This window comes from Phodopus roborovskii, unplaced genomic scaffold (assembly GCF_943737965.1).
Source record: "Phodopus roborovskii unplaced genomic scaffold, PHOROB, whole genome shotgun sequence".
NCBI lineage: Eukaryota > Metazoa > Chordata > Mammalia > Rodentia > Cricetidae > Phodopus > Phodopus roborovskii.
The window spans coordinates 447,356-466,590 of NW_026125506.1; the positions used below are offsets into that span (position 1 = coordinate 447,356).

The following is a 19,235-nucleotide window of genomic DNA, read 5'->3' on the forward strand; positions in this document are numbered from 1 at the left end:
ACTCTGCTGTCCAAGACCCCTGAGGTGTGGGGTGTGTTGGGCTCCATCTCGGTAGGCATGATCTCTATGGTGAGTGATTGTGGAGTGCCAGCCTCAGACCCAGTGCTTGGGGGCCTTCCTGATAGTGTCCTCTGAGCCCCCAAGACATATTTTCTGTAAAAGGAAGGAAAGGCTTATTCAGGAGAGAAGCAGTGTGACTTTCGCTCCTTCCACTATGAGGAAGAATGTCTCCAAGCTACACAGGACATGCTGGCCAGCAAAGAAGGTAGTGTGTACGAGAGAACCTGAACCAGGAACCAGAGTCTCTACCCACTGCCCCCCGAAGGGGAGCAAGTACAGCACAGACACACACACACATGCATAACAGAAACTGCACATAGACGAACACATGGGTACATACAAACACACATATCACAAACACATTGCACAATGCATAATCATAAGGACACAGCACATGCATGCATATGTACACACACATGAAGACAAATCACATACTACTCGTGTGCATATACACCATGAAGACACACCACATATGTGCACAAACATGTGCAGCAAATAGAGACACATCACACACCCTTTGTTCACAAGCACAAAGGAGACTCATGAACACAGAATCACATGTGAACTCAAACACAAGTACATATACATAACATATATGCATACCCATGCACAAACACTTGTGCATATGTAGACACACAGGCACATGCACACACAACACACATGGATATATGTACACATATTCACATGCAGAACCAAAAAGCTACAAAGTCTCAGGGACCTTTTCTTTCTATGTGAAACGCCCATCACAAAGTGAACTCCTAATACATGCTACATCATTTATTCATTAAATATTTCCGAACACCAGCTACGTGTCAGAAATCGTTTCGGGCACTTTTGATACCGTGGTAACCAGGCATACAGGAGCTCACATCCTGTGATCCCGGTTAACAACCCATGCTGTATGACTTCTGTCATCTCTCCGTCTCTGATTCCAGCTAAATTTAGAGGTGGAAGGAGAGGCAGGTGTTTTTGTTGTTGCTGTTGTTTTTGTTTGTTTATTTACTGGGCGAGTGTGCACCTGAGCTCTGAGGACTTGGGCAGCACGGTCAAGCTTTGCTTTTTTTTATTTGTTTGGTCCTGATGTTGCAATAGGTTTGATTGCTCAGTCTCCAGCCTCCTCTACCCTCCTTTCTTTTCTCTGGGTCCCAGAGGACAGCCAACAAGATTAGGTTTGGCCACAGGCAAATCAAGGTGGCTCTGACTCACTCCTTTGAGCACAAAGGCACCCCACCACACCCTGGTTTACACCCACAGCACAGTCCTGACCAGCGTCCCCTAAGGCACCGTGTCAATAGGGGTCAAGTGTGTGTTTTAGTTCCTGACATAAGCCCGGGGTGTGGAGGGAGGTCCGGGGTTCTCTGTGGTGCCGCGCTCTGGGCCTCCCTCCTGGCGGGCCTATCCTGACTAGGGGTGGAGCGCGGGATCGGTTTGGGGCGGCGGGCGGGGCAGCAGGCGCCGCGTGCATGCTGATGAGCGCAGGCCGCGTCACTGCGCACCGGCGCCGTGGTTTCGGGGCGCGCAGGAGCCGGGCGCGCAGGAACCGGGCGCGCAGGAGCGAGCGAGGCGCGCAGGAGAGGGACGCAGCAGCCAAGGCCTTGCGCCGCCTCCTGGCCCCAGAAGCTCCCGGCGGGCGGGTCCTGCTGACAATGCGGGCGGTGCCCGGTGCCCGCAGCCCCGGGCGGTTTCTGCGCGCTGGAGAAGGGCGGGTCGCGGCGGCCTGGCGCGTGGAGCCCGCGTGGCGGTGCTGAAGGAACAGCGCCCGCCTTTGCCCGGCCCATGGTCCCCATCGCGGCCCGCCGCGCTCAGGCTCGTGCGGCCCCGGGACCCCGGGGATGCCTGGAGGGTGAGGCGGCCCGGTCCGAGCCGCGCTCATGGCGGTGGCCAGGAAGATCAAAACTTTGCTGACGGTCAACATCCTGGTGTTCGTGGGCATTATCCTCTTCTCGGTGTACTGCCGCCTGCAGGACCGTTCTGAGGCGCTGGTTCAGGTCGTGCGAGGCGCCGACCGCCGGATGCGCAATCGGTTCTCCAAGGCTAGTACTCTGGCGGACCGCGAGGCCATCCTGCAGCGCTTGGACCATCTGGAGGAGGTGGTCTACAACCAGCTAAATGGTGAGCCAGGGTGCCCCTGGATGGAAGGGAGGCAGGATCCTGCGTCAGGATATCTCTGTGTCCAGGAGTGGCTGCTCAAACCCATCCCACAATATCTTCCAGGGTCCAGGGTAGAAGCTACTCTGGGTCCTGCAGAGGGAATACAGGAGGTAGCAAGGAGTCTGGGAGGCCTTCATTGGCAGAGGGCAGTGATAAGGTGATTGCACCATCCACTCATCCCGTGAACACTTGGGAACTGTTCCCTGCCTTCCCCACAATGAGTCAAAACTTACTACCTAAGAGTAGTCAAACTTCTCAAGGAAGAGCCTTTAAGGAGCTGATAGGAGGGCAGCGAGGGGCTCAGGCAATGCCTAGATCCACAGTGAGACGTCTAGACAGTGCCTAGGTTCACAGCCTGGGACCAGGGGCACCTGATAGAGCTGTGAGGGTGGAGGTGACACCTAGGTCCACAGCAAGGACCCAGGGAATCTTTCCAAGCTGTGGGTTTAGACTGGACTCACTCCTCCCTCCCTGAAGAAACGGGAGGAGAGGGTGACTGTGCCCCTCTAAAGTGGCTGACCCCATCTTGCTCACTACAAGGCACAGAGGGTTCCTGCCCATTGAAGTTGTGACCTCTGCCCTGGATAGCCCTCTTTCAAGGATGCTCAGAGCTCCTGCAGAAAGTGTTGTGGGAGAAGCGTAAGATATCACTGGTGCTGTGTGGACAGATGGAGTCAAGTGTCAGGCAGGGACACATAGGAGCCAAGTGCTCACATGGACTGAGGTCACAGTGCCTGGGAAACCCTGAGGCAAGGGAGTGTCTACTTCTGGTGGCCTCTTTGACTTTCCAAGAGGGAAAAGGTGGGGGGAGGGCTCAGCTGGGTCACAGCAGGTCACAGTAGATGGGGAAGCTGTTGCATGTTGAGTGCAAGATGAATACATCATCCCTGTCCCCAAGGACAGCTCTGTTAGGTTTCAGGAAAGAGATAGTTGGTGCAAGCCTGCAGCACCAGCAGGTTTCTCCTCTTCTGCATGGCTCTTGGCAGAAGCAGCCCTAGAGAACCTCTTTCTGCAAGTGCTAGGAACTAGCTGCAGTAGGCACTGCCTGCTGGGCATCTCTTCAGCAGGGCTCAGGTCATAAGTTGCCTGCTTGCTGTGAAGGGTGTCACCTGGGGACTCCTGAGAGAATGGGTTCCAGGCGTACCTCTGAGCACAGCCTAGAGGGACCAGGTGCCACCTGGGGATACAGGCAGCTCACGTGTCCTCATGATAACAAAACCCTAACTTCCTGAGGGGTTTCTCACCACCCACCGAGCTCCTGGAACCCCGCAGCAGTCCTGACCAGCTCTGTGGCTTCTCAGCTGAAGGCAGAGAGGAAGAAAGTTGAGTTGGAGCGGTAGCTTGGCCACGCCGCCAGTGTGATTCATCTTCTGGAAGACTCTGGGTCCCGTAATAGCACGGAGCTTTATTGAAGTGTATTTGCCAGGGTGTTATGGTCTGTTTTATGGGGTGAACCAGAGGGTTATATAAAAACATTGGCACCATTTGAGCTTGTGTAACATCATGCTGGCAAGCCGGCCTCATAAGCTGTTTCCGTCCCCAGTTCCCCAAGGACAAGAGGGGCCAGAATCTGGTGGAAGGACACCTGGGATCCTTGGTCGACTTTCTTGATATTGACATGGGCAGAATGAAGTTCCTTCCTCTGGACTCTCTTCCCTGCTCCTGCTGGCTTCTTCCTACCTCTCTTCCTTTCTTACCCCCATCCCCTTTTCTTCACCTGTCCTTTATGCTTTTCCTCCACCCTCAGTAAGTCTCTCCTCCTTTCTCCTTGGCTCCTCTCTTTGTGCTGAGACAGCCTTGCCTTCCTCTGATTCATGTGCTTAGCAGAGTTTAATCGCTCAATATTTGTCCTAGGAGATAGGCAAAGCCCAAGTCTAGCATCAGTCGCAAGTGGGTTCCCTGAAGGGGAGAGCTCAGAGTTTTCAGGTCTGCGTGTTTAAGTGAAAGTCGTTTAGGTACCTTTGTCCCACTCCAGGCTTGATTCAAATCCTCTGATTGAGGGCATGGAGGAGAGCCATGAGAGCTTCCTGGAGGACGCAAGTTGGTCTCTCTGCTGCAGCTTGTTCTATTTTAGATCCTAGAGATGTGGGCTTGATTCCCCAAGGGTTTCTACCTGGAGCTTAACTGCATTTAAACACTAAGAGGAAGCAATCACTTATATCTACCTGGACTTTCCATTTGAATTGTTTCCTGGGTGGGGAGATGACGTGGAGTCCTGGGGAGGGAGCCAGGGGTGTCTTCCTTTGAGTCAGGAGGTGCAGGAGGGTGCTTTGTTGGGGCTGAATATGCTATTCTCCTCATTCTCTTTGGCCCCATGACCTCATGACATGTCTTATTGACCCTGGCAGAGCACCCCTGTGCAGTGTGGGCTCAGGCTCATAGAACTGGGAGGGAGCATTTTGTGGGAAAGGGTGCGCGCTCCCTCTCAGATGTGCTTGAGAATTGCTTCTAAATCCAGCGCTCAAAGGCAAGAAAAAAATGTTTATGGGAAAAACTCATCCTCCGAATACCTTAAATTGCACATAAAGCCTAGTGCCCATGGCTGTGTGAGCAAAGCTGGCCCAGGCTCTCAGGAACAGTAAATTTGAAATCCTCCAAGCTTGGTGCTGCTTCCAATCTGATGGCAGGAATTCAACCTTTTTCCCCTAGTGATTGGGGTGGGTGGGAATTCAGGCTTTTGTCTGTACTGGTTTGATGTCCCAGCAGAGTGGAGGAACAGTCTTCTACTACTGAAAGCTCCATATGGTGGGGGGAACCATTTGGTTCAGTGACTCCCTGGAGGGCTGGGCTCTGCCCCAAATTCAGAGGTGGTCCGACTTTCCCTGTGTGCCCGGTGACCTGAGGAGGAACGAGGCATGGAAGGTGCGGCAGGGTGAGGGGTCACTGCTAACACCAGAGCACATGCGCTTGTTAATCCCCTCTAATTTGTGGTGCCTTGGTCTACATATGTTCACCATGCCTTACAGTTGTCAACATTCACAGCTGTGGTTGGCCTTATGGTTGGGACAGAAAAACTAGGAGCCGGGAAATGGAATGACTTGCCAGGGTTCTACAGGAAGTTGGTGGCGGCAGCTGCTTGGAGAATGAGCAGGACCTGCATTTAGCTGCTTGGAGAATGAGCAGGACCTGCATTTCCGTTATCATCACAAAGTCAAGTTAAAAACAAACCAGAAGAGCTTAACGTGGGACCCAGATGCCGGCCGTTGAAGTCCTAGCACAGATGGTGTCTATCTACTTTATAAATACTTGCTTGCTCTCGTCTGGAATTCTAGTCTGGTTCTCTTGACCAAGTACTTCCACTGCCCCTCTACACCTGTGAAGACTGGTGTCCTTTTTTGGTGTTTAGAGACAGGGTCTCTCTCTACTGTGTAGCCCTTGATATCCTGTTTCTCTGTTGTGTGCACCAGGGTGGCCTTGAACTCCCAGAGGTCCACCTGCATTCTGCCTCCTGGGTGCTGGAATTAAAGGAGTGTGCCACCATGCCCATCTTCTTTAGTCCCCTTAAGTGAATAGTTTTGTCTGTGTTTCCATCTTTAGGGCCTGACACCCTGGCAGGGTAGCACACCTATGTATATTTGAGTAAGTGGGCATTTCTTTGAGCTACACATTGCTTTTGATAGAATAAGTTTGATTTTTTTTTAAAAAGACAGTTTCTCTGTACATAGCACTGGCCTCCTTGGAACTCTGTGTAGAACAGGCCGGCCTCAAACTCAGAGATCCACCTGTCTCTGCCTCCTGAGTACCGAGATCAAAGGCATGTGCCACTACACTTGGCTGAGAACAAAGTTATTTTAGGCCATTGTATTCCACTGCCATGCTTGTTGGCAGATGTGCTGGGTGAAAAGTGTTGTGGTAGGTCACACACTGTTGCACAGCTCTCAAGATTCAAAGGAAGCAGCTTGAGTGAAGGGGATGCAGGGAATGTGGAGCGAGCCATGCTGCGGCGGCATGATTATTCTCATGCTGAATCCCTGGGTTACTCAGCTCTTGTCTGTTTCCTGCCAAGAAGTGTCCTGCAGCCCAGTCCGAGTGTGCACAGCTTTAGATGTAGGTTTCGGAAGCCCCAATCTAGGGTTAAGATGGATGGGCTGGAGGCCAGGTGATGAGATTGAGGCAGCTGTCAAAGGGCAGGAGTTCTGTGTTGTCTTCATGATAGCAAGGCCAGCACTGCTGGTGAGCAGCAGTACTCCCAACCATCTTGTGTTGGACACAATGAATTACCTACCATCTACAAAGGCCTTAGAGCTGGAACAGAGGCCAGAGTGAAGGAAGGCATGGCTGAGAGGAATGTTGAGCAATGGTGTGGCTTTCCCTTGTAACCTTTGGCTTCAGAGAAGTGAGGACTGAGCCAGAGGCAAGGTGTTGGAGTTAGGGATAGCTTGATGCTGTGGCTGGGGAATGTGATAGTTCACCACCTGCTGCTGTGTCAGGTGTGACAGGACATGCCCCAGATCTCTGTCCTCCCAATGGCTGGCCCTATGCTCAGAGTGCAGCTGTGTCCTTAGAACCCCAGCTGAGGTCAGTGATCATATCTCTTGGATGTCCTGTTATGCAGGTGACCAAAGACAGGTGGCAACAGGCAGAGGAGAAAGAAGATGATGTGGTTGGAGCAGGGTATGGGGCTCAACCTGGGGATTGGCGTTGTCTCCTTTGGCAGGTCCAGCATACATCCCCTTGAGCCTCTGGCTATGCATGGGTCTTAGTTTTCAGAGAGGGGCCCCTGTAACTTCTCTGCACATTGGAGAAATACGAAGGATGTCCCACTTGTAGGGAACATAATTGCCAGCAGAAGTGTTCTTGTTCCTTGGCAAGTTTTACTTCTCAAAATGTCTCGGTGCTTGTTCCAGGTGGCCTTCTCTGCTCAATCACATTAGTTGTTGTTTTGTTTTGTTTTTTTTAACCCCTTCTCAGAGTATATGGTCCTACATGGTCCACGGAAGTGACAAGACTGTTGGTAGCTGCGAAAACAGCTACAGTTGGTTGGATGGGCTGGCCTCCACCCACCCTTCCCACTTTTACAGCCTGCCTACTACTGACAAATAATTACAGTGACTATCCCAGTGGAGTATTGTCCTGGCTCCATAGCTAGGCAGGTCAGTGTGTGTGTGATGGCTGCCATTCTCTCTGTGCTATGCATAACTCTTAGAGCAGTTATGGTTTTGGTTATAGTTTCTTCAGTTGGAAGCAATTTGGCTCTACTTTGCTCCTCCCAGATGGGCTGCATAGTTTTCTGGATACCGGTCTTCATGAAAGACACTTACACCTGACCACAGTTGCGTGGGGACCCATGGGCTTCCGTACGACAAGCACTACATGACACAAAGCTGGAGCACACTGCCATGCTGTTTCCCTGTGAGCAGTGAGCCTAGTCTGGCTGAGTCTGGGGCTGCAACTTCCAAAGATATGGGGTGGAGGGAGGGGTGAACTTATAGGACAGCACTCACAGGTGGTGGCCTCAGGGTGTGCTGGGGTGGAATGAATATCTTTACAACCCGGCTTGCAAATCGACATGTTTCAGTCTGTTACAGCTACACTATCGAATTGTAAAAGATGGTTTATCATTCGTTGGCTGGAAACTGAATAAAATAAGCCTCTGTGAATTCCTTTACCATATCTGCCTGCACAGACATGCAGACGAGGGCTGAAGCGGTTAAGAGTACTTACTGACTGCTCTTCGAAAGGATCAGGGTTTAATTTTTAGCACCCATACGGTGACTTACAACCATCTGTAACTCCAGTTCCAGGGCATCCTTAGGCACTGTAGGCATGCGGTGCACAGACATACATGCAGGTAAAACTCATACACATTTTAAAAACAAACCCTCAAAGAAATTAAAGCAGGCTCTGGGTCTCAAGACCAGCTCATCAACCTCACTCTGTCTCAGAAAGGCAAAGATGCTCTGAGAGGGAAGATTAGGGAAACTACCAGAAGGAAGTGGTAAGGACCACTGAGGGCGGCAGAAGTCAGCACCCTCCCACTTACTCAGCAGGGCCCTTGACCTCTATGAAGATGAGTGTGGCAGTCCCTTTAAATGTTTTCAGAAGGAGAGACTTACTTTACACGTCATTTCAGAGGTTTCTCGCACTGAATCTAGCATGTGGCAAAGTGGTCATCAGCTCTGTTCCCGTGCTCTCTGCTGCCCCCTCCTCTATGGAGCCTCCCAGGATTGCTCAGTGGCACTTGTTCTGCAGCCCTTGCTGACCGAGCAAACAGCTCCTTGCTCCATGGGATGTGCACACTGGTGAAGGACAGGGCATCCTGTGGAGATGTGTGAGGGGAGTACATGAGCACTTATTCTGGGATCCCTCCAAGTTAGAGCCCCTGTGAACCTACCCCATGCTGGCAAGGGGCCTGGTGAGATCCAAAACTGTGCTGAAAGTCTCCATGCATTCAAAGTACAGCAGGGCTCCACCTGCAGAAGGTAGTGGCTCATCATAGAGTGACCTCCCAGAAGTACAGGGTGGATACGGAGCCCACGTTAGAGCTCTTTCAGCAGAGATGGTCTACAAAGGGAGTGAGTGACAGATCAAGTAGGTGAGTGAGGGACTTGAGATGCTCACATCAGTTGAACTGTGGGTCCTAGTGAATAGTGAGGGAGGGGAGAAGTATTGAATGAGGTGTCTTCAGGGAGGCAGGCAGAGCCCATGTTGGTCTCCTCAGTAGCTTGTGAGGTCTATAGGTATCACCTGTGCTCCTTGGCTTCTGGGAGATTCCTAGGAATCTGGGAGATGGCAATAGAAGTTCTCTGAGGGGTGCCTAAATTTTTTATTTCATTTATTTTTTAGGTGTAGGTGTGTGTGTGTATACGTCTGTCTTCCTGGCAGGTTTTAAAAAGCATCCATGATTTCCTTGGATATTTAAGACCAGATGTGCTTGACCAGGCCAGTGATGCTATTGTTAATTAGTCAAGGGGATAGAGCAAGGTTCCCAGGCAGCCCAAGAGCTGGATCACCCCTCTATCCATGCTGGAGTGTGTTAATCTGGTTCATACTGCCTGTGACCTAACCAAGCCCCAGTCAGGACTTCTAAATTCAGTGCTCCAGCCTCAGGCCTGGCTACTTTGTCCCAGGTGTCCTATGTGTCCAGTTTATTGATTTATGGATTGTGAGATGTTGAATACTGTCCCTGATTCCACCATCTGTCAGAGGCAAGCCCTTCACAGCTGCAACTCCAGCTCTGTCCCCAGGGAAGCTCTGTCTGGATGAGCTCCCCTGTTTTCATTAAAATGTGGCCATTGACCAGCTGGGTTCCTCTCCAGTTCTACCCTTCCCTATCCCTAAGGGCATCATCGCCTTTCTGAGCCTCAGTTTCTTCACTTGTGAAGTGGATATGAGAGTCTCACAGGGTCTAGAGTTATTGTAGGAAGGAGCCTTACCACATGTTTTGTAGGGAAGGGACTCTGTAACATATGCACCCCTCATCTGTAAACAGGCAAGTGAATCTGAGTCACGCATGACCCTCCAACTTCCCAGGGAGAGCCTGTATAGCCTATTGCAGTTTCCAAGTATGACCTCCAAGAGGCTGTGTGTGTGTGTGTGTGTGTGTGTGTGTGTGTGTGTGTGTGTGTGTGTGGTATGACTGGCTGTCATTGCTCTACTTTTTAATTTCCTATTTACTAGTATTTTTGACAAACAATACATTATGCAGGTTGTTTTTGTTTTGAGACAAGGTTTGTCTGTGTAGCCCTGGCTGTCCCAGAATTCACTCTGTAGACCAGGCTGGCTTAGGACTCAGAGAGATCCATCTGCCTTTGCCTCCAGAGTCCTGGGATTACAGGTGTGTGCCAACACCACCACCTGGAGCAGGTTGTCTTTCATTGGTATCCATGCATTACTTATCTGAGAGACATTGATCAAGAAATGGAGGCCATGGTGGAGATTTTGATGGTTTACTGTCCTAGAAGAGGGTGTGACCTGGGAGAACATAGCTAATAAATGAGGTGGACTGAAGTCTCATGCAGGAGTCAACTATATTCATTAAGAATACCAGACAATTTATACTCTGAGGGTTAAGAGGAGTCACACGAGTAAAGTGTACAATCACAGGGCCAGCCACACTTGGCTAAGACATGATTTCCCATAGAGGCATATAAACAAACAATAGTCAGTTGTAATGAAAAATCTGAAGTGAACTAACACCTATCCATTCACCTGGGGGAGGGGCATGAAAACATAATCTGTTGCTCAATAAATAAAAGACCCAGAGACTGACATTGGGGTTCAGGCTTCAAGCTGAAGATCAGAGACGCGAAGCAGCTGGCCACTACCTCAGAATGAAAGGGGATTATGGCTTCACCAAACCTCAGACTGTAACCTCTCTTCAGTATGGCTGGAGAATCATGAGACTTCAGTGTCTTCCTATCCTTAATGTGGTAGGGGAATGAATGCCTGGTACTGACTACTGAAGACCCTGCTTCTGTCTTTTATGCCCCTCTAGTGCTGGGATTAAAGGCGTGTGATCCCAGGTGCTGAGATCATCTTTGTGAGAGCTGTTTCTCTTTAGGAGTGGATTAATCTTGTGTAGATCTGGGTTGGCACTGGACTCTCAGAGATCCGTCTACCTATTAATCCAGGCTCCTAGGTTAAAGGTGTGTACTACCACCTCCTAACTTCTGGCTTCTGGAATTTAAGGTGTGCATCACCACTGCCCGATATCCATAGCTTGTGACTGACTTTGCTTTCTGAATCCTCAGTTAAGCTTTGATAAATCATGAATAATATAACACTACAATAATCCAAGAACAATTTTGTGCTTTTAAAGAAACTGAGGTTACGAGACTCTTGTCTTGGTCTCTTGGAGTTTTCTCACAGCACTGAGAAATCTCACATGACTCCATTCTTGAACTGTGTCCTAGAATAGTTAATATGATAATTGATAGTCTTCCAGTTCGAGCTTACCTATTTTTGCCTAATCAAGCACATTATTCACCAAAAAACTTAGGTCATCATCGTTGAGGTATATGTGATTTACAAAGATGTTGGTCATATTTTTAAAAAAGTATTTCATAAGAATTGTTGTAAATAAATCTACCTACCTGGCTATACCCTTTACTTTTTAAAAAAAAGAGAGAGAGATTTAGTTAATTAAAAGAAAGAGTCAATTTCAGGGGATCTGCTGAAAAATATAAACTTGACCAGTTTGCAAAGACTGTACAGAGGGAAGGGAGGAAGGTGGAGTATGGTGATCTTCGGGCTCCAGCCTGACTGTCCTCCCTGGGGCCTTTAGTGTGACAGAGTTGGTAGAGAGAGACACCCAAATCTGGGTCTGCCTCCTGGCCAGAGCATCCTATGACTCTCAGTCTGACGAAAACAAAGAAGACACTCCGGGTGTTCGGATGCTTGGTGAGGGAAGCAACACAGGTCAGGGTATCATTGTTTAGCAGTGTTGGTATAGGGAGGCTGGTTGGCTGCCCTACCTGCTGGCTAGATAAGCCCAGAGTCACAGATCATGAAAGGAATGCACAGCAACTGTTAGGCCCCGGGCTTTATGGGTCAGGGCCACCTGGAGCCTACAGCATGGATCATGGAAGCTCTGACTGACTAAATCAGCCCTGGATCCAGCCCACAAGACCCCACCGAATGCCTCAGCTGCTGGCACTATGTTTTAAAATGTACATGCCAAGTACAAATGTCCTTTACAATGCTGCCCCAAGCCTTGGTGTTGTGCCAGGGAAATAATGAGGCCGCTGTCCCAGGAAATCCCAGATACCCCTCCAAGTTCCCTGTTCCATGGTCTTAGGACCCAATAACGGCTCCTTCCTACTGGGTGTCCCTGCCCTCTTTAGGAGGAGGGTGAACTGCGGTGGAGGAGGGTGGGGACAAGGCTATATTTAAGAGGACTGGATACTCTTCAGGGCCCGTCTGACTGTAGGCCTTGGGGCCACATGGCTTTCAGCTTCCAGGAGGATTGAAGAGAGGAAGGTGTTTTAATTCAAGTTTAGCAAACCACTAGATCTGAGGTACAGCAGTGACGCTTTGCATTGAATTAATGCTTTTGGAAGATTCATGGGACATGGCACATTGCACTCCTCATCACACGCTAGTGGAGCTTATAAGATCGCTGGTCCTGGCCTGAGGGCGTACATGAATGGAAAGTTGTGTCATAGGGACACCTGCTATGTGCATTGGTGCCTCTCGGGCACTACTCGCCATGAAGCTTGACTCTGGGGCCTCTTGCTGTTCCTCTGTGAGCTCTTGGGGGAGGGTCCTAGCATCAGTTCTGGGGCTCAGTGTTACCTCTGAGCCAGCTCATCCTGAGAAAGGTGGTGGGAAGAGCTTATGAGAAAGCAGGGCTGAGGGAACAAGGCAGGGTGGCCACATGGCAGAGACTGGGCCAGCACCCTGTGACTTTCAAGTGGAACACTATGCAGGTGTCAAATCTGGATGACTAGCTGGCCTTCCCCCCCCCCCTTTACCACGTAGACCCAATAAATTCTCATTCAAATTTCTATACAACCAATCAGAGTAAACCCTGAGAAGATTCGTATAGTGTATTTTGTTCAAAATGTATAGCCTTGGTTGTAGTGTTTGTTCTGAGTATCCTCCCGAGGATACGTGTAGCAGGTCCACCAGTTTCTGCTCTGCCACCTTCTCAATTCCATCGTGCCTCTGTGGGTGGCCTTGCCTAAATGAGTTCCATGTTGGGATGGTATACCTACTCTCATTTATCTTTCTATAATGCCCACTGTCCAGTGTGCTCCTCCTGGCCATGCTGCGGGTGCAAGATGCTGCCCTGAGGAAAGTGTGCCAAGAGGTCCGTGGTCCCCATGTCTTGGCGAGGGCCAGAGAAGAAGGTGTGCCTTTTCTGTCTAGTGCCTGGTGTAGACTCAGACCCAGGTGTGAGCAAGATTGGTTTGTGGGAGCCTAGGCACTGGTCATTCTCCTGGGTCCTGGAGTTGCCACCTTCTTATCCTTATAGTTGGCAGTCTGCTATCTCTGTATACCACCCCATTCTACTTCCAAGGCCCCAAGATAACTTTGAGACCCCTGGTCAGTACAACCAAGCAGGAGCCTTTCTCCTCTTTCTGCTCTCTCTGAGTTCTCTGTCTCCTCATCCCCACTCCCAAGTTTTGGTGCAGACATGCCCAGCTTTGGGGAGGGGCTGCTACTGTGTTGTCCAGTAAGTAAGGTATACAGACTGCTCAGCAGTGTCCACTGTTCAGAAGAAAGATAAGCAGAAGACTGATGTAGGGGTGGGAGGTTTTGGCATTTTCAGTGGACACAACAGTGCCCAAGGAATGGCCAGAAAAGGGCATAGAGTGTGATTATTGGGGATCAGATTATGGGGACATTGAGTTTGTAATTTCTTTCAAATGTTATTAGAGTCAGGAAGCATTTGTGCCAGAGCAGAGTGTGGAATGTAGTGTATGATATTTGTGTTCTTTTTGCTGTATGGGTAGACTACATCCCTGGTCTTACTCTGTAGATATTAATTCATCTCATCCCTCAGTTGTGAAAACTCCAATGCTCTCCCTGATGACAGACATTCCTCCCAAGAACCAGTTCTGTGTAGGTTAAAGTACTCGGTGGCTAAAGAGAGTATGATTTTAAGATGGAAAGAAGCAGTATGCATTGGGTATTGGCTGGGACTTCTGGGAGAGACCAGACATTTGATAAAACAAGAGGACCCAGGATTGATGGCCCCTATCCTTGATTGGGAACAGGAGCAAGGAAAGGGCAGGGCTCACTAACACCTTGGACAGCTCCCTGCTGGACGGTTGTGGGGCTTGGTGCTGATAACATGAGCTGGGTTTTCCCTAAGATTTTCCATTTTCCCAGGGAGGCAAGAAATGGGGCGGGCATAGGCTGAAGCTGAAAACTGTAAATTGCCTTCTTCTCCTTCCCTCTCTGTGTTTTTAGGCGTATCTCTATGGCACTAGTCAGTTTGTTTTTTAAATTTTTGGTTTTGGGGTTTTGTTTTGTTTTGGTTTTTGGTTTTTTGGAGACAGAGTTTCTCCGTGTAGCCTGGTGTCCTAGAACTCTGTAGACCAGGCTAGCCTTCAATTTAGAAATCTGCCTGCCTCTTCTTCCCTAGTGCTAGGATTAAAAGTATTTGCCATCATGTCTGATTAGATAATTTTGCCCCTCCCCCCAGACAGGGTGTCTCTGTGTAACAGTCCTGGCCAAAAGAGGGTGTTGGATCCCCTGAAACTAGAGTTACAGTTGTGAGCTGTCATATGGTGCTAGAAACCAAAACCCAGGTCCTCTGCAAGAGCAACCAGTACCCTTAACCACTGAGCCTGATGATCCGGCTCGATATTGTTCTCTGATGCTTCCATGTAACCAAAAGCTTGCAGAGGAGGTGGTGGGTGTGAGCCCTGTGTGTGCCCTGAGCCCAAGGGCAATGCTGAGGCCCTGCAAATTGATCTTTCTCTGGAGAGCCTCCAGGCAAGTATGAGAAGCAGTAGCCATTTTCACTGTTCTCTGAGGGTAGTGTGCTGTAAGAGGTGTGAAAACCCATAGGAGCACAGGGGAAGGATATTTCAATGACAAGTCAGATAGATGGCTTCATGGAAGGGGAGGCATTTGGTATTGGATGGATCTGGGCACAAATTCCAGTTGAATGACATTGGGGAAGTTTATTGTTTCTGTTTGAGCTCTGTCCATGGCTGTGAAATGTGAGTTATGATTGCCTGTGATGGGACCACTGAGATTAAATAATTTGCCTGTAGAGGGCTTGGTGAAGTCAAGTTGGTCCTCAGAAATGTTAATGCAGATTTAGAAGAAACAGTTAAAATGAGGGAGGATGTGGATAAATGGGTAGGATAATGCCAGACATGCAGTAGATAAATACTGCCTGGTGGGATGGATGGATGGCTAAGGGAGTGATAGATGGGTAGATATATGGGTGGGTAGATGAGTAGATGGATGCATGAACAGATGGGTATCATCTGTACTGTGATGTCCATTACCACACCACTCATGTCAGACCACCATGTCCTCGCTGCTAATGATCATTAGACCCCAATATGAGGTGGTGAGCACTGGTTACTATATGGTGAAGCTGTGTGGCATCTGTGGGATTACAGTGTGAGACCCTGTGTTCCGGGGACTCCAAGTCCCCCCAACCCTCCTGCTGTGTCTCAGTTGAGTGCAGAAGCTCTGTGGAAGGAATTACCAGATATATTCTCTGAGGGCATTTCCAGTTAACTGCCATGCCCTGCAAAATGTTAGTGACCTCATCTTTTAAGGATACTGGTCTATGCTATTGACAACCTGTTATTAGTTCAGTTCCCTGGGGGGGAAATCCTAAAAGACCTAACCATAATGAAACAAGCTGTTGTATTTGGATAAAATTGAGGCTGCATGAGAGAGACATTATCCACAGAGGCAGGCCAGGGGCTGTCATTATTATCTGTCCTTTGTGATCATTAAAACGAATAGCCAGCCACATTAAATCAGTGTGCACTTTTGGAAGAGCAAGGGGTGCTAGAGGGATGTCCTGTTTGCCCCAGTCTTCTTGATTCGCCTACACACTTTACAAGATTGGCAGCCAAGGTCTCAGAATTACAAGGGAAGCTTCGTATAGGTCCTGGTAGGCAACAGTGGTCATTTTTTCCACTGTAGACACTGAGGCCCTACTTGCTGGATGAGGATGGAGCCCCTCCCCCCCAGGTACTTTTGGGACCCAAGGGTAAAATGAGGACTGCTGTCTGAAGTCAACCTCCATTGCTCCTGCTGTGGACTCACTCATAGTGTCTTGTCTGTTATATGCCTTGTTATACAAACTGTGGCCATTGTCACGAGCTCAGATTGCAGGCATGTTTTACAGAGGCTGGGGATGAAGAGGTGCCCCTTGGATAGGACCAAGGTTATTTTTCTGTGCTCTTGAGGACTTGCCTGGGTGGTCTTTTAGTCCATCCTAACAGTCATTCAAATCAAAACCGTTTCCATATATTGAGGGTCATGGAGATTCCACTGTCCATGGCTTTGGAGAGATAAAATGACTCTGCTGATTTCTTCCACTTGAAATGTCAGATTGGAAACATTCAGAGCCCCCATCAAGACAAGTGCAAACACTGCCCAGCTCTCCTGTCCTACACTCCTGCTGCCTTCGCTCTGGGTCACATACTTCATCAGATGTTTACAGTTTTGCTTTAAAATCTTTTAAAACATATTTATAGGTGTTTGGTCTATATGCAAGTCTATGTACTACCTGTGTGCCTGGGCCCACAGAGTCCAGAAGGTGGTGTCATATCCCCTAGAACTGGAGTTAGGCATGGTTGTGAGATGCCATGAAGGTTCTGGGAATCAAACCTGGGGCCTCTGGAAGGGAAGCTAGTGCTCTTAACCACTGAGCCATCTCTCCAGCCCTGTTTATTGTTTTTTAGAACTTGGTTCTGTTTTTAGTTACATCCTTAGTTGTGTTCCGTGAGCTCGTGTTGCTCTGATTTACTGCCACTAGGGGATCTTAGCTAACAGTGAGTCTTTTCTCTGGGCTTATGGCCCTGGGTGTCATAGAAGATGCTAACTGAGTCATGGCAGGCTTAGACTCCGACTAGGGGGAACTGTCCGGAGGACCTTCACTTTTCAAGGTCAACCACTCTGTTCCCCAGAGACCTATATTTCTGCTTCTTCCTCTGTGATGGACTTGTGGCTGGCAGCCTGTGTAGTCAAGGCTGTTTCCTCTCTCGGAACATTGGCTGGTGCTTCGGTGACAGATGGAAACCAGTGATTCAAAGAGAAGCAGGGAGCTCCAGAGCCACACAGCCTTCCAAGTTGAAAATCACAGCCGCCCACGAGCCCAGGTACTCTGTGAGGAAGAGGTGGGTGGGCTGGCCAAGTATGAACTGACTTTGCTGGGGGCGGAGAAGTTTTGCCGGGGCTTGGTGAGAGCTGGCAGCACTTCTGTTCCTGTGAGGGCTCTTGCCTGGCCAGGAAGACACTAGCCGACTTCTTCTTGGCAGGGCCATTGATAAGTTGGCAGCCTGGATTTTCCTGTGCCGAGGTCTTGTCTTCCTTTGCCTTTTTAAGGAGAGAATTCAGCCTCTGATGATCAGGGACTGTGTGACTTGAGTTCTTTGTCTCGCCCCGCTTCAGAACCACAGCTGAAAGCCATCCCAGCATTGTGGTCTCTCTGTGGCACATGGACTCCAGAGGGAGGTGGATATCTTCCAGGGCCAACCCTGTTGGAATCCCTGCCATAAATTGCACTTAATGATCATTTCGTGGCTGCTCCAGCCCCAAGCATTGAATCCCAGTTCCAAGCAGGAGGACACTGGCTACCAGATTTAGGGCTTCTTAATCCTGAACACTCTCATCTTCACGCTCCTACTTAATGATGTCAACAACAACCCCTTTTGCAGACAAGGCCACATTTGTAATCTTTGAGGGTCACCTCCATCTTCTAAGGCACAACTTGGGTTCTCAAGCAGCTCCTGGGAGCTGGTTAGCGTGGGCTTAGGCAGCCCTCATACGGGCCCACCACTGCCCTGCAGCAAGCAGGTCCATGCTACCAGATTACTGTGTCCATTGAAGAGGCTGGGTGTCCATGCTTAAACTGAGAACCTACAGGACAGATTTCTAAGCAGCCTCCGCAGCCAACATATGCCAACACCTGACAGATAGGCCTGAAACACCGCTTTCCATCCTCACAGCTCCCAGAATTGGCTGCTACTCTGTCACACTGCTCTTTCTCTGTAAGCCGTTGCTGAAGTAATTGCCCTTGAGGGTTCTCTTAGCCCCACCTCAAAGTGCACAGACATACAGGAGCAGAGGCAACAGGTGATAGTGTTGGTTACCATGCAGCCTGCAGCCACTATCTCTGCTGGTATAGGAAATGTTCTGCTCCCATACACACCAATCCCGATGCAGCTATTTGAAGGTGCCCTAAGGTCTGGGAGTCCCACTAGAGGGACTGCAACCATCAGGGTCTGGACACTTACAAAGCTGAGTGGGCGTTTGCTTGACCCTGTTGTTCTAGAGCTTGTGGAAACAAATGACCACAGCTGAAGCCCAAAGTGCATTTCACTGAACTAAAACCTTGGTGTCTGGGAGCTGGGCTGCCTGCAGACTCTGGGGCTGGTCTCTCCCTGCCCCTTGCAGTCTTGAAGAACCCATCAGCATCCCCACCTCGTGGCTGTGTTGCTGCAGGGACCACCTTGCTCTCACATATTCTCTCCACTGTATTAGATTTCACACTACTTATGGCTGCATTTATCCCCTACCCTGTTTCCCAGTGAAATCTCCCATCTCAACCTGCTGGACTTAATCATTCCGACAAAGCCCCTCTGCGTATAGCCACACACTGCTTCACAGAGTTCGGGACTTAGCCAGCCAAACCCAGTCTGGCACACAGACTTCCGTATTCATCTGTTAACCATTTCTTCCACACCATGCCATGGTAGGAACGTACATGTCGATGCTTCTCTTGGAATCCTAGATTGCCTGGCACCCTTGATGCCAATCCTGACTGGCAATATTTGGTTAGATCTCAGTGGCCCAGTGTAGCCATCAGCCCCAGTCCTCATCACCACCTGTAGTCCCCAGCATGACAGTGAATGGCATATTTATCCTAGAATTTCTGCCGTAATCTCTCTCAGAGTGCAGCTCGAGGAGGTGTGTAGAAAACTGATTCAAATCACACCTCAACTCCTGAGTCATCCTTGCCTGCCATCCTGCTTCCAAACTGAGTCAGCCCCTTGTGTAAACAGTCTCACGCCCACCCTCTGGCAATGGTGCCACCCCCAGTGATCTCTGTGTGTGTTCGCTCCTCCCAAGTCAAAGGAAAAGAGCTTTGAATGATTGTTCTGTAGAGGTGGGATTAGTGCTGGCTGTTGGCGTTAGTGGCTGTGCTGCCGTTGGGTCTGGATCAGAGTGGAAGCCATGTAGCTCATTTCACACTGGGGCTGCCCATTGCCTCTGAACCAGAATGAGGATCTGGGCTCTGAGCATGGGGTAGACTGTCCCCTGCTGTCATATGACCTTCCCCCACAGGGACAAGGAGGGGTACAAGTGTGTAGCTCCTCCTGCTCTTGGCTCTTGCTCTGGACGCTTGCTTCCCACAACCAGGTCTAGCCCATGCT

General features: G+C 49.7%; 1 protein-coding gene across 2 annotated transcripts in view; it reads left to right on the forward strand.

The window, feature by feature from the left end:
• Nucleotides 1–1,930: 1,930 nt before the first annotated feature.
• Galnt9 (polypeptide N-acetylgalactosaminyltransferase 9) overlaps nucleotides 1,931–19,235 on the forward strand; it is a 63,212-nt gene continuing 45,907 nt past the window's right edge. For both annotated transcript variants that reach the window (XM_051176393.1, XM_051176395.1), the window contains exon 1: nucleotides 1,931–2,172. In XM_051176393.1, the coding sequence (XP_051032350.1) occupies nucleotides 1,932–2,172 (241 nt within the window). In that variant the 5' untranslated portion in view covers nucleotide 1,931. The remainder of the gene's footprint in view (nucleotides 2,173–19,235) is intronic.